This window comes from Selaginella moellendorffii, unplaced genomic scaffold (genome assembly GCF_000143415.4).
Source record: "Selaginella moellendorffii unplaced genomic scaffold, v1.0 SELMOscaffold_7, whole genome shotgun sequence".
NCBI lineage: Eukaryota > Viridiplantae > Streptophyta > Lycopodiopsida > Selaginellales > Selaginellaceae > Selaginella > Selaginella moellendorffii.
The window spans coordinates 27,779-42,204 of record NW_003314268.1 but is presented as its reverse complement, the minus strand read 5'-3'; the positions used below and the strand labels follow the sequence as shown (position 1 = coordinate 42,204).

The window sequence follows — 14,426 nt, the reverse complement described above, 5'->3', positions numbered from 1 at the left end:
GTGGATGACTTAAGTGTAAGTTGTTTTCCCATCTTATGGTACATAGTTTTTCTAGAGGGCTCCTTGCTCAGTGGAAGAGACTATTGCGGCAAGTTGGACTGCAAATTTATAAAGTTTGGCATGACATTTAACAAATTAATCCTTCAAAAATTGTGTATGTGTAGCAGTTGAAACATTTCATACAAAGGGATCAGGAACAACTTGCACCACTTACAGATCGATTAATGCTTCATTCTAATGTTCTTCCAGATCCCAGCCCATCCATAAAAGAACTCTATTCCATCATTCCAAAAGGAGAGGATGATATAAGGTTTAAGTGTATGGCTACAATGCAGTATACTAATATTAACATAGTGGGATTTAATAGCTGTCAGATTGATTTCAATTTAGACCATTCACTCTTGTATATAAACTAGGGTTTTTAGGTTGATTAATATGCACTCCATTTTCATATTCCATGCACTTACAATATGTTGAGAATTATTTTTTTTTTAAAAAATACTTCTCAAGCTTTATTGTAATAACTAAACTTTCACCATCTAATGCTTCATATTCCATATTTCATGCTCCAAGATTTATATTTCATGTTTCTATCATATAATTTCATTTTAAGTTTTTCTATGTGTTGCTAAAGTATATTTGGAGGAAATTGTAAAAATGGGAAAAATTAAAAGCATCATTTATATATATACATAAAAGAGGCTAATAATTCAATTGTTAAGTTTCTAAATTAGTTTGGAGTTTATATTTACACTAAAATACTTAATTTACACATAATTTAACTTTTTTTGAACATTAGAGAAATTAAATTAAATTTAAGGGTAACTTATCTTTAATGGATTTGAAGTAACTTTGAACAATACTTACTACCCTTGATAAATATTTAAATCCAAAAATCTTTAGAAATTTTTGTTATCTAATAGTAAAACCTTTGAGAAATAATTTTCACTGGAAAGACTCCCGTCATCTTTTATGTTTTATCTTTTCTGCTTGCAGCAGAGACAGACAACACTGACGCCTCGCTCCAAGACAAGAGTTGTAGCACAGGACCAAATTATGCCTACCGATTCTTTTAAGCTGTCTCCAGAAAGGTACTTGAACCGGAAGTTAATTTCTCACACTTCTTTTCCCTTTTGTAGGAGATAGCGCAAGAAATTACCCTTGACTCAAGGATTGTTGCGAGACCGTCAGAAGGTATGGTTTTATACAAGTTTTCTGACTTTTTGTGGCAGGCACGCTGGAGTCGTGGGATGCTAACTATTTACCCGTACAAAAGCCTCTAACTGGTACGTTGTGCCTTGTATTTTCTGGGTTTCTCTTTTGTGCGAGAAGTAGTCATGTCGAAAGACAGTGTGAAGCTCTTGAACTTCTGGCCGAGTATGTTTGGCTTGAGAGTCCACTATGCGCTGGATCTGAAAGGGGTGTCCTACGATTACCAGGAGGAGAGGTTGTTGCCCAACAAGAGCAAGGAGCTTCTCGAGGCAAATCCAATCTACGCTAAGATTCCGGTTCTCATCCACAACGGCAAGCCTATCTGTGAGTCTCTCATCATCGTCGACTACATCGACAGTGTGTGGCCCAGTCCTCACAAGCTCCTCCCGGAAGATCCATACGAAAAGGCTGTGGCTCGCTTCTGGGCAGACTTCGGTGACAAAAAAGTAAGCTTGTTGCTTCTTCCGGGTTGATCAAACCAGATTTTTCCTTACCAACAGCTCTTTGACGCTGGGAGCCGACTCATACGAGCTATGGGGGAGGAGCACAAGAAAGCCGGGGAGGACTTGAAGTGGGCTCTGATGAAAATCGATGAAGCTCTCGGCACCATCGCTCCAGGCAAGCCTTTCTTTGGCGGCGACGCTATGAACTTTGCAGATGTTGCTCTGGCTCCATTCATCTGCTGCTTCAAAGCCTACCAGAAAGTGGGAGGATTCGTGCTTCCAGGCCCGGAAGAATGGCCCAATCTCTACAAGTGGGTGGACGCTGTAAATTCCGTGGACGCGATCAAGATATCCACTCCAAGCCCAGACAAGGTTGCTGAATTCGCTGAGGTTATCAGGCAGCGAGTTATCGGGACTGCCTAAAACACGGACGGTTTTCAAGATAGATGCTGTTTTCAATTCAAGTACTTTCGAAAAAAAGTACTTCAAATAAACAACTCCTTATGTTAGTGAATTCTAAAGCCTCATTGATAAACTAAATAAGATTTCTAGAAATCCAGACGGTCCTTCGGGGTTCTTGCTTCAGAACTCTGTGTTGTGTGTGTGTGTGTGTGTGTGTTACGATTAGCCTTTTTATTTAAATTTTATCCTTATATGTTTATGGAAGCTTCTGTTTAGAAATATGTTTTACAAATTTACATATAACAACTATAAACTAAAAGTATAGAAATAGTAATGAGAAGCTAACACTTTGTTACTATATGATTATACAAACCTTCTCCAGAAATCTTTTATTCATTGCTGAATGTTCTTTTATTCTTGCCTAAATTCTAACATTTCATTATTTTGTATTTCTTTGTCAATATAAACTTTTTATTACCTCAAATGTGCGTACATCTATATATGGCAAAGCCTTTTGTGTATAACAAATACTTACCTCATTGCTATTGTTTTCATATTTATTAGTTTAAACTTTTACTACCTAATAATCCTAGTTTTATATATTTAAAAAACTAGCTTAAGTCATTTTTATAAAGATATATATTAAAGATATATGTTATAATTTTTTATTTTCTTATATAAAGATTATTTTATTTTATAAAGGTTAAGAAAACATTAAGAATTGCCACTTTTGACGAGCTCTACCTCTGAAATGAATATTTTTTATGGTGTGTTTATTTTAATTAATATTTAACTTTATTATTACTTTTTTAAATTAAGTGTGTTGAGAATTATTATTTTTTATCTTTGTAATAACTTTAAGCTTTAATCTTTGTAATAACTACACTTTCACCATCTAATGCTTCTTACTCTATATTTCATACTCCAAATTTATATTCCATGTTTCTACCATTTAATCTCATTTCAAGTTTTTCTATATTTTGTCAAATATATTTGGAGGAAATAAGAGAATGAAAAAAAATAAAAACATCATTCAATTATATACATAAAAGAGGCTAATAATTCAATTGTTAAGTTTCTAAATTAGCTTGGAGTTTATATTTACACTAAAATACTTAATTTACACATAATTTAACTTTGTGTAAACCATATAGAAATTAAATACCTTTAAATTTAAGGGTAACATTTATTTGGTAGCTTGTTCGAATTAAATACCATCAATTCGAGATGGCAGTTAGGTTTGAAGTAACTTGAAGTAGTGTTTAATTTTGATTATTGCCTTTAATAAATATTTAGATCCAAAAATCTTTAAAAGTTTTCTTTTATTTAATAGTATCACCTTGCCATTACTTTTTCAAAATAGAGAGAGCAAAAGAAATATGTTAAAGCAAGAATATTACTATAAAGATATATCTCATTATTGTGAATGTTATATTATAATTCATTGCTTTTGAGAGGATTTTATCCACTACAACATGATTTACAATAATAATTATACATTTTCTCTTTTGATTCAATTATTACCAAATTGTTTTACCTATATGAAGACAATGGAAGAAAAATCAATAGTTTTCAACTCAAGTTTTTATTATTACTTCTGCTCAAAGTTCTTGAAACAATATATAAATTGATTGTAGGTTTTTGAAGTGTTAAACTCTTGAATATCCCTTCATAGAGAAATAAAAAACCTTGAGAAGATTATATAAAAATAAAGAGTATAAAGTATGTTAATTATGAAAACAAATCTTAAAACGAATAATAGAAGCACATTTTTTAACAAAACTAGAAAATGACAGAAAAAAAAATACATCAAACTTTGTAAAGTTTTATTTACTTAATGGATTATGCTATTATCATTATAGCATCATCTGACACATTATTTATCTCATAGTCCTGAGTTATAAAATTTCTCTTTCTTTTCTCTATAGTCTACTAGTAGATTCCTCAAAAAAACATCTTAAAGATAGTATGATTAAAAATATCAAAGAGTGAGAAAGAACAAGAGAAAAGATTGATAAAACAAAGATAGAAAGTGAAATATATGCTTTAGTAATTTTTATCATTTTGGTTACTCTAGTGTAAAATAAATATTCTATAAATTGTATATTACTGTGAAATTTAAACCTTCAATTCTGGTTAATACTAGCCAGCACTCTTTCGTCAGAATTCTAGCTTGTTAAAGTCTTTTGATGTCAGCAAAATGATGATTTGCTGGTAATCACATTCAACTATGGCGGGGGGAGTTTATGCTTATCCAATGCTCTATCACTCCATTGCCATTTTTCTCCATCGTCATATATATTGCTCCCTGTCACCATTTTGCTCCATTGGTCCATCACTCCATCACCATTGACGTATTGTGGTGAGCAAATTAGAACTTTTCTGATCTTTTGGCACGCACGCTGAAATCGTGGCCTGCTTCTATATGGCATCACTTAATTGGCAGAATTCGTTTAGGATGGAAAATTTTCTATTTTAACCAGACAAGATATCTCTAGAGCCTTCTAATGTGCTCAACGAATATCCACTGCCTCGCTGATATATACTTCGAGAGAGATGGTACGCTGTGTCTAGTGTTTTCAGAGTTTCTCTTTGGAGTAGAAGCAAGTAGTAGCCATGTCGAAAGGGAGTGTCAAGGTCTTGAGCTTCTGGTCGAGCATGTTTGGCTTGAGAGTTCACTATGCACTGGATCTGAAAGGGGTGTCCTACGAATACCAGGAGGAGAATTTGTTCAACAAGAGCAAGGAGCTTCTCGAGGCAAATCCAATCTACGCTAAGATTCCGGTTCTCATCCACAACGGCAAGCCTATCTGCGAGTCTCTCATCATCGTCGACTACATCGACAGTGTGTGGCCCAATCCTCACAAGCTCCTCCCGGAAGATCCATACAAAAAGGCTGTGGCTCGCTTCTGGGCAGACTTTGGTGACAAAAAGGTAAAGTTGTCGCTTCTTCCAGGTTACTTGTTTCTCACTACCAACAGGTCTATGACGCCGGTAGCCGACTCATACGAGCTACCACCGAGGAGGAGCGCAAAAAAGCCAGCGAGGACTTGAAGTGGGCTCTGATGAAAATCGATGAAGCTCTCGGCACCATCGCTCCACGCAAGCCTTTCTTTGGCGGCGACTCAATGAACTTTGCAGATGTTGCTCTGGCTCCATTCATCTGCTGGTTCAAAGGCTACCAGAAAGTGGGAGGATTCGTGCTTCCAGGCCCGGAAGAATGGCCCAATCTCCACAAGTGGGTGACCGCCGTAAAGTCCGTGGAAGCGATCAGGAAATCCACTCCAAGCGAAGACAAGGTTGCTGAATTCGCCGAGGTTATCAGGAAGCGAGCTATCGGGTCTGCATAAAAGTAGGACGTGCCAAACTCGAAATCTCGATGTATATATGTAAATACTACTTTGAATAAAGAAGAACCGTTGTATATAAGCTGATATCCATTTGTCACAAAGCTTGATAGAAGTTTGAATCTCAACATTGAATAATTTCAAATATTGGCAATCTATTCTAATTTAATACCTTAACCCTTTTAATATTAAATAGTTAAGCAAGTATTATTGACAAATATTAAATTAATCGTATGGTAGTTAAGACTTCTTAACAATTAATATCAGAGGGAGGTTTCGATCCTCCGACCTATGGGTTATGGGCCCACCACGCTTCCGCTGCGCCACTCTGATATTTTGAAAGTGATCAATTTTTTTTTTAATTTGCCCAAGAACTTGGCCATTTTTATTGTACAGTTGTGATCCAAAACCCATAAAAACGAGTTAGATGTGTGTGGTACAACACTCCTCTCTCAAATTCATCACCTGGAACCGTCTCCACAACAGAAATTGTCAGCCTCTTTGATTTATACCTGAATGATCTGTGCTCTTTTTTTCTTTCTTTCCTCTCAACTTGACAACCTTCGAGTTAATATACCGACCGTGACCGCAACTCTGCTGCCCTGTAGTGCTGCTGCTCTTGATGGACGCCTCTCGCTGACTTTGGTGGGCGATTTGTGGCGGGAGTGGTACTTGCCGCTCGCCGGTCCTGCGTGTGTAGTACAAGGAAAAGAAACCATCTTAGCTGCACTGCCAGTGACACAAGAATTGCAAGCACTTACGTCGCGATACGGGTACTCGTCCGCCTCGAGCATGTGAACGACGTGCCCCATCTTGGGCCGCTTCGACGAGTCCGGATCCACGCACCGCAGCGCCACCAGCAACGCTCGCTTGAGCGCTCGCGACGCTGGTTTGGGCTCCAAGTTTGGGTCCGCTACTTCTTCCGAGCGCCTTTGCCCGACCATGAGCTTCAGCCAGTCCACAAGATTAACCTGTCGTGAGCAAGCAATCCAGAGTCATACAGGTATCTCAGAGTGAATTTTATATGTACGTACCTCTGAAGGAGGCCGGCTATAGTCCACGGGATCTCTTCCGGTGACGACCTCCATGAGGAGGACACCGAAACTATACACGTCGCTTCGCTCGTTGAGCAATCCTGTGTTTGCATATTCTGGAGCGACATATCTGCAAAGATCAGAGTCACGCGCCATTCGTGAGACTGTCGAGAGAAGAAATGCTTGTGTACTAAGTTATATACCCGAACGTGCCCATGACTCTTGTAGTTACGTGGCTCTTGCCAGCTCCCAGGAGTTTCGCAAGCCCGAAGTCTGATATCCTGGCGTTGTAAGTTGAATCAATGAGTATGTTGCTTGATTTTATGTCCCTATGTACAACTTTGGGCTCCAAAGCTTCGTGCAGATATGCTAACCTGGCACGCAGAGAAGCAATCGAATCAAACAGCTGTGAGTAACTCGGGGTGGTCGAATAAACATAAGGCAAAGACTTACGCTTTGGCAGTCCCGAGAACAATTTTCATCCTTGCCTCCCACGTCAACGACTTTGTCCTCGAGATTGGCCCGTGGAGCCATTGCTCCAGATTCCCATTGTCTACGTACTCGTAAACCAGCATCCTTGCAGAGCTCAAAGTCAGCTAAAAGTCCAATCGGAAAACTATCTCACCTGTGACAGCCTTCAACGCAGTAGCCCAGCAAGCGAACAAGGTTTTTATGTCTCACTCGCCCGATTGCCTCCACCTCTACTCTAAACTCTTTCTCGGCTTGTCCTCTGCACAAACAAGAATTGGTAAAGTGCGGAGTAACAACAAAAAAATGGCCTACCTGTTGTTGAGCAAGTTCTTGACGGCAATCGGAGTCCCGTCCGGTAGCTTTCCTTTGTAGACAATCCCATAACCACCCTCCCCGAGAACGTTGCAGTCCGCAAAGCAGTGCGTGGCAGCATCCAATTCTCGCAGTGTGTACCAGTGCCCCCAACCCAAGTGTGAAACTTCCGCTGCTTTACTTCCACCTCGAGCTCCGGGAGAAGCTAGTCTCTCGGTGCTTGCCGGAGTGGAAGAATGCTGCGTTTGATCGGGAGAAGACGATGCTTGGTTTGATGGCAGCCCCCTCGAGCTCTCCTTTTCGATCTGAGTAGCACTCACACTCTGGTGTGAGACGCTCGCTGGGCTTCCTCTCTCGGGTGTGTCGCGGTGTGAGAGCGATTGCATCACGTAGCCAGCGGCATTGTCCCGGAATTTCCCACCCCTGGTGGTGGTGCTAAATCGTTTGCCTTGGTGGCGATCCTCCTCCACGGCACAGTCGACGTGAACGATGATCTTCTCCAGCCCCTTCTCCGGTGGCGAGACGCTCCTCGCCAGCGCCACTCCTCCTCCTCCTCCATTGGTCGCCCTCTTGTGATGATCGACCTTGACCTCCTGGATCTCCTTTGATTCGCTGGGGATGTTGTGGAGCCGGAATTTGTCGTCGGTGTTCTTCTTTCTCGACACGAGCCACATCGAGAGGAAGAAGAGGATGAGGATGATGAATGCCCCGACGGCGATGCCCAGCACTACCCATAGCTTGAATCCAAAGATCACCGTGCGCCTGGACAGCTGATTCGTGAGGTAGCCGCCGCCTGCCATGGCCGATCGGTAATCCCGCTAGATCCAGAAAGAAAGAAAGAGGAGTCTTGCTCCTCACGCCGCTGCGTCAGAGACCCGATGCTCTGCCACACATCTTCCAACGCAAAATCTATCGGTCAGTCGCGCATTCTCGGGAGCGCCTCGCGATGCTTACCCTGGACATCGCCGGAGATCGTCGCGGCCACAATGCGGCGCCGAGACTACATTGCAGAGGTCGCCGCCACCGCTGGAGGAATCGCTCGCGCTCCAGAGCTTACAGCTCCATCGATCGTCGCCAAGCGCGGCTAGGGCTCCGGAGGGCGCAGTGGACGACGATGGATCAATCCCCCTGACGAAGAACATAGAATACCCACAGAATTAAAACAATTCTACCCCTAGGGTTTAACCTTAAACGGTTACAAGACCCGCACACGTGGCGCCACAAAAACCGTCCGATCCGATTTAGCCGTCGTTAAGCCTAAACTTGGTAAATCTCCTTCACCGCCCTGCCACGATTTTCAAATGGGCGACATAAGGTAAAAGGAGAGATGCCCAAGATTCCAACGGAGTAAAAAATGCCGGCTTAGCTTCACGCTTTACCTCTGTTTAATCAAGAAGTGTGTGCGTAATTTCTTCTTGCCCGTTGAGAATCTAGTGGTACCCGGCCCGAGTAAAAAAGGTGGGTTTTACCTGGGGTAACGGCTCCCGGAGGTGGCAGGTTCGATCCTCGCAGAGCATGATGGAAGCAATACCTTTCAAAGCGGAGGGTATTTCTACGCCTACGGTCACTGCCAGCTTTTCTTGTGGTGTGTGACAATATGATTCATTCATATGAAGGTCCGGTACATACATTGGTCTTGTTATGATTGGAACCAACGGCGGCTGAGCTGTCGTGACACGTCATCGTGACGTGGACGTAGCGTCGAGAAGAGTTCTAGAGCTTGACAGCCTACTGTCTATGGAAAGAACCAAAAGTTTTCGATCCAAATTTTATAGCCTGAATGTAAGTTTTTTTTTATTTTCTTGTCTGAAATTCGTAAAGGACAATATATAAATTATTCCTTGTCAACAATAGATGGCATGATGTTGGCGTTTCAATGGAACTTCCACTTCATTCCACCCAATCTCCAGTGCGTGGCTTGAAAATCGCTTTAGAAAAGAAGATTGAAAAGGACCTTCATTGACGAGCAACGCTACGAGTGTGGCTTCTCCTGGAGAGAGACAAATTCCCACAGTGATTGAAACTCTGGCAGCTTTGAAGAATCGACACCAAGTTCATCCAGTTTTCGGCCGTGTTCCTTCAAAGACAACAAAGATCAGGTTTTCGGAAAACAAAGACCAAGCTAGAATACCTGGACGTCCAGGAGGAGCTGCGCGCAGACTTTGTCCGTGTTTGAGATGTTGGCATCGTTTGCATCGGGTCCAGCGCCCGTTCTCTGCCGTGCTTGTCGAAATCTCAACAGGGATGACTCCGTTTTCCGTAGCTGGATTCCAATGAAAACAAAAGAAAACGATTGTCATTCTTCCCGTCACAGCTTTGTCAACGATGTTTACCCCTTCGACGAGATCCCGAATCTGCTGATCGTAGTTCTTTGTCACCTTCTTCGCCACAGAGTTAAGTATTTCCAAGCGGCAGGCATCTGACATGTAGGCGTTATGGTCTCCTTGTAGAAAAGCCTGCAAGTCCCAGCGAGAAAATATTAGACCATGGAGAAAACTTTCGGGGACGAATCTGTACCCTCAGCGCTTGTAGAAGATTTGTTGCAACGTGTGAATGGTGAGTTGGAAGTGGCTTGATCGTCAAGCGGTACGTCGTTGTGATTCCTTTCAGATTTTTGAGCTCCTGAAAAAAAAACACACAAATTGTTAAGCGGACCAAGCACACCTCCAGCCCATGGTACGAACCTCGACACACTTATCAGCCAGTGTGTCCGTCAGTACATCCGTGAGTACTGGAACAACGTCGAGAAGATTTTGCGCCGCGGAGAGAATGCTTTTTTGGGAGAGATTTGCCGAGGTTGGACCGAGAACTCCCAAAGCGTAATCTAAGTAGGATCCTGTAAGTTTTTTATGGAGAAGCTCAACGTCATGCCTGAGCTGCGGACAAAACAAACGTAAGACCAAGCAAAGCGCAAGTTTTATATACCAAAAGAATGTCTTCCGAAGACGCCGAAGTTGCCCACGAACTGGTATCAGCAGCACTTCGTGACGCCATACCAGCAGAAAGCCATCGTGCATACCTGCATATGCTTGTTATACTCGAGCAACGAAAGAATTACGTAGTACCTGGAGATCAGCTGGAGGCTTAGTTTCAAAAACTTGTCCGAGAGTGATGAGACAAACACATTCTCATCCCAGCAACGCTGCAAACATTCAAGGAGCTTATCACTGGACTTGAATGCAAAATCGCTCTCCTGGCACCGTTTTAGGCCTTCAGTGAGTGTTTGATCAAAAGAGCTTGCAATTTCCTGAAAACTTTACGGGTCGAGTCTGAATGCATTGATAAGCTTCCAAAGTGAAACACGTACCGCAGGGTAAAATAAGCTGGCAAGTTCCAAAGCTTCACGAATTCAGCATAGCTTGCTTGAGAACGAAGAGCAAGAACCGCCGCTTGTGACTGACAGTATCCTGAAATTGATATGCTTGAGTCGGTCTTTCTTAGCAAAACCCAAGCTACATACCTTCTACTACCGATAGAAACTTCAGGCTTGACTTGTAATTTGCCAAAAACTCTGCTGGTTTCCCAGGTGAAAGTGCGCCAGGCTTGCCTGCCACTATCGCTGAGCGCACTTCTTTAAGAATGGAGTTTCCAAGAAAATCGAACACATTAAGTCCAGAGTTTTCTGAAAAGAAACGAGACCATAAGAAAACGAGCGAAAAAAGAAAAACGCATTTGGAAAGCTTACCAGACGCTACGATATCCAACATGAACTTACAATCTCGAGCAATATGCGCCTCGACCTGTTTATAGTCTTCCTCCAGCTTGTCTGCGGCTCCTCCACCCACCAAGTCTTTGGAAGAATTCCCAGGAAAAATCCTGGAGACAAAAGGTGCCACAATTGTGATACGAAAAGCCTCTTCAGCTCCAGCAGTGTCGTCAATAGCCGCATAAGCACGTAGACAATGGTAGAGAACCTTCTCGTCACGCCTTTCCAGCCCCGTTTTAATACACTTCTCCAAGTTTTCTCTCAAGGAGGCATCGGCATTCTGGATCCTCTTTTCTATGGTTTTGATAAACGGCAAGTCCTGTAATGAAATGTTGACAAGAAAGATAAGTGTCACCTTTTCCGAAAAATAGAACTTCACCTGGACGCGGGCAACATAGAACTTTAGACGATTCATCTCACTCGCAATTCGCTCCAACAATCGACTCCGCGGGTCGTCACCACTGTTGTCGACCGGATCCATAGATCCTTCACTGCCACTCACTAGATTTCCATTGGATATTCTATTTTCCTTGAGCTCCAGCAAGAGCTTCTCGATCTGCAAGCAAGCTAGGAATCGAAATAAAAGGACTCGTTCCACTCGATCTTACCTTGGAAACCACATGAGAGGTGTCGAGCAGCAACTCGAGAATCTCCCGCGACGCGGAGGCCTCGGATCTCCGCTTGAGCGCGTCCTGGAGCGCGAGCAGCGCTCCATCGACACCATCGCGCACGGTGACGAGCTTACCTCGCAGCTCTTGCAATGGCGTGCGCATCCGGAGCACGGCACCGTCCACATCCACGAGCTGGGTGCTGAGGCTCACGAAATCGTTGTAATCCCTGTTGATGAGCTCGACGAGCTCGTTCTTGAGCGCTGCAAGGTGACTGCGCAGCTCGCCGCGCAGCGCCTCGAGCGGCACGAAGCTGCGCAGGCTGGAAATGTGGGCGTCGCAGTCGAAATCCGGATCCATGAATGCATCCTTCTTGAACCACAGCGGCAGTGGATCCGGATCATCGCCAAACAGCATCGACGCCATGCCCTCTAATAGCCCTAAAACCTCTTTTTTAAGTTTAGGTCAAGGTTTTGAGTTTAAACCTTTAATAAATCTTTCAAATTGAAATAGTTTGAGAATATTCTAAGAATGATCAAGGTTATTATTGTTAATAATTTTAAACCACATCATTTGCCTAGATCTGGGTGAAACACTAAGGATGCATTGGCCTCATTCTTGTTGGTTTACGCAATTGTGAAGGTTTGGAAAATGGAATTTTCGCAAGGAAAATTTATAAGATTTTTGAATTTTGAGATGAAGTAATTCAGATTTCTATGTAAAATGATTTTTAAATTTCTGATTTGTGATCAGTTATAGACCTCTAGAAATATTATATAGAATAGCAAATGACTTTATTTCTCTTTGAAAGATGTAAAATTTATTGATTTCGAAAAAGGGAAAAATTTACATAATTTTTTCCATGCCACTGCAAATTAATATAAATACAATTAGAGTTTTCCAAAATTAATAGTTAGTTAATATTATTAATCAGAAACCAATGATAAGTATCACATTTTTTTTAATAAATAATTTTTTAAAGATTTTCTAAAGTTGCAACAATACTTATTGATTTGTTAGTTCTAGATATTTCATAATTTTTATAAATTATTAATAAACAATTTGAGAGTTCTTTTGAAAAAGATGCAAACTAACCTTATATACCTTAAACTTTTTATCTAGTGAAAAATAATAGTGATTAATAAAAAAATAGTTTATTATTTATAACAGATTTATTTCTATTTAAAGTTATTAATAAATAACCATAATTAATAAAAATAATTTTATGTAATATGCAATGCTTTGCTTTTAATAAAATTAAAAAGTTTGATATAATTGTATCAACATATTATTTAATAGGTATCCTTCCATTTAAATTTTGGTATAATTATATTAACATACTTTTAGTATGTATTAGGATATAATTCAATTTAGATTTAAATTAATATAAAATTATAAATTATTCAATTTGATTTAACAATCACAAAGCCAAAATGGTGCAACTAATAAAAATAAAAGTAATATTATTAACTTGTGTACCATATAATAAAAACTATAAACAAAAACTTTATAATTAAGTTTATAAATAATTTATAGGGTTTTCCCATATTTTAAGTACTATATTAACTAATTAATAATTAAAATTTCTAATTTTTATAAAAGTATATCCAGTTTTTAAATAGTAGCATAATAGTATTTAGTAATAAATATACCATTTACATGAGAAAATATCCCACTTACACTAGGACTAATTCCATAATACTATTGAAGTTTCATCTTTAAAAATGTAATGAAATGTGACCATCATGGCAAAAAATATTATCAAATAAAAACTTTATAAAATAAAAATTTTTCTTGAGTACAATAGACATATGTAATACCAATGAGTGAAAAATATTAGATATTTTATAATATTAATTAGTTAACATAATTTTTAATTTTATAGATAATTAATAATTAAAGGATCTTAAGGTTGAGAATTTGATCTTTATTCTCCGCCATTGAGGGCTCCTGCCCTCAAGAATCCTACTTGTTTAATATAGTTTGGGGTTTATCTATTTAATTTAGAATCAATAAATAAATTTAAAATATTTATTAAGGTTGAGTTTTTTTGTGACCATCATGTCAATTCTTTGCAAATTGAAGGTAAGTGAAGTTATTTTGATGTTGATAAATTTATTATAGATTTATTTTTATCTATTTTTATTTAATTTTATTTTCTTTTGAGAAAGAATATATCAGTATTATGAACCATAGAAATATTTATAGAATATTTTATAGCCTAGATTAGGATACCCTAAACATTTTTAAGTAAAATAGAATTTTATATCACTTACTTTTAAAATTGAATGATTTTACCTAGAAAAATAATGTTAATCATCTCCTAAAAGTCAAGTAATATAAAATAACTTAACCACATTGTGAGAAGAAGAAAAGAGAATACTAGTAAGTCCATATATGATAATGTTGTCCATGTCTGGAACAATTTTCGCAAGTAACAGCATTGGCGTTAGTACACCTCAAATCCATTTTGCCAACTCAAAGTGTAACCAAATTCAATACCCAATCATCCAAGTCGATTGAGCATTCATTTTTTGTACAATCATGATTCTTTGTCTTTTTTATATTTTCATTAATAGTTTTTGGTGCATTTATTTATGAGATCACCTCAATTGTATAAAATAAATTAAAGGGGTTCTCATGGCAATGGTTTAAAAAACATTATTTCATTGTAGCCTCATAAATAATCATGATGTAATCTCTGTAGCACTTGTTCTTTTTTATAAGATTAAGGTCCTCAAATAAAATGGTCCACTCTTTAGCATGAGTAACATAATTAATAATTTTAATTTTTTATATTAGTATTTATATTTAAAAAATTTATAATATAATTCTAAAAGAAGTAAAGATAAATATATATTTTAAGTATTTACTAAAAAATTTATTCTTTT

General features: G+C 39.3%; 4 protein-coding genes and 1 non-coding gene across 5 annotated transcripts; 2 read left to right on the top strand and 3 right to left on the bottom strand.

Annotated features, from left to right (window-relative positions):
- The first annotated feature begins 1,335 nt into the window (after positions 1-1,335).
- On the top strand, positions 1,336-2,169 carry LOC9652679 (probable glutathione S-transferase). The gene is made up of 2 exons (XM_024671128.1): positions 1,336-1,658; positions 1,713-2,169. The coding sequence occupies exons 1-2, from the start codon at positions 1,338-1,340 to the stop codon at positions 2,076-2,078; spliced, it is 687 nt and encodes a 228-aa protein (XP_024526896.1). The 5' UTR covers positions 1,336-1,337; the 3' UTR covers positions 2,079-2,169.
- A 2,468-nt stretch (positions 2,170-4,637) lies between these two features.
- Positions 4,638-5,481, top strand: LOC9652203 (glutathione S-transferase U19). Its single transcript, XM_002966398.2, has 2 exons — positions 4,638-4,991; positions 5,039-5,481. The coding sequence occupies exons 1-2, from the start codon at positions 4,674-4,676 to the stop codon at positions 5,405-5,407; spliced, it is 687 nt and encodes a 228-aa protein (XP_002966444.1). The 5' UTR covers positions 4,638-4,673; the 3' UTR covers positions 5,408-5,481.
- A 184-nt stretch (positions 5,482-5,665) lies between these two features.
- Positions 5,666-5,737, bottom strand: TRNAM-CAU. Its single transcript has one exon. It is a non-coding gene; the product is annotated as a tRNA-Met (tRNA).
- Positions 5,738-5,747: 10 nt separating this feature from the next.
- LOC9652202 (probable receptor-like serine/threonine-protein kinase At4g34500) lies at positions 5,748-8,378 on the bottom strand. The gene is made up of 8 exons (XM_024671127.1): positions 8,176-8,378; positions 7,222-8,115; positions 7,064-7,168; positions 6,892-7,014; positions 6,642-6,812; positions 6,439-6,568; positions 6,166-6,375; positions 5,748-6,092 (listed from the first exon to the last, which is right to left on the bottom strand). Exons 2-8 carry the CDS (start codon positions 8,019-8,021, stop codon positions 5,973-5,975), a joined length of 1,659 nt encoding a protein of 552 aa, XP_024526895.1. The 5' UTR covers positions 8,022-8,115; positions 8,176-8,378; the 3' UTR covers positions 5,748-5,972.
- A 610-nt stretch (positions 8,379-8,988) lies between these two features.
- Positions 8,989-11,981, bottom strand: LOC9652678 (conserved oligomeric Golgi complex subunit 2). Its single transcript, XM_002966064.2, has 12 exons — positions 11,536-11,981; positions 11,307-11,483; positions 10,907-11,246; positions 10,682-10,843; positions 10,529-10,628; positions 10,287-10,475; positions 10,147-10,240; positions 9,906-10,097; positions 9,739-9,843; positions 9,555-9,677; positions 9,353-9,484; positions 8,989-9,298 (listed from the first exon to the last, which is right to left on the bottom strand). Exons 1-12 carry the CDS (start codon positions 11,959-11,961, stop codon positions 9,194-9,196), a joined length of 2,145 nt encoding a protein of 714 aa, XP_002966110.1. The 5' UTR covers positions 11,962-11,981; the 3' UTR covers positions 8,989-9,193.
- Between the last annotated feature and the right edge of the window lie 2,445 nt (positions 11,982-14,426).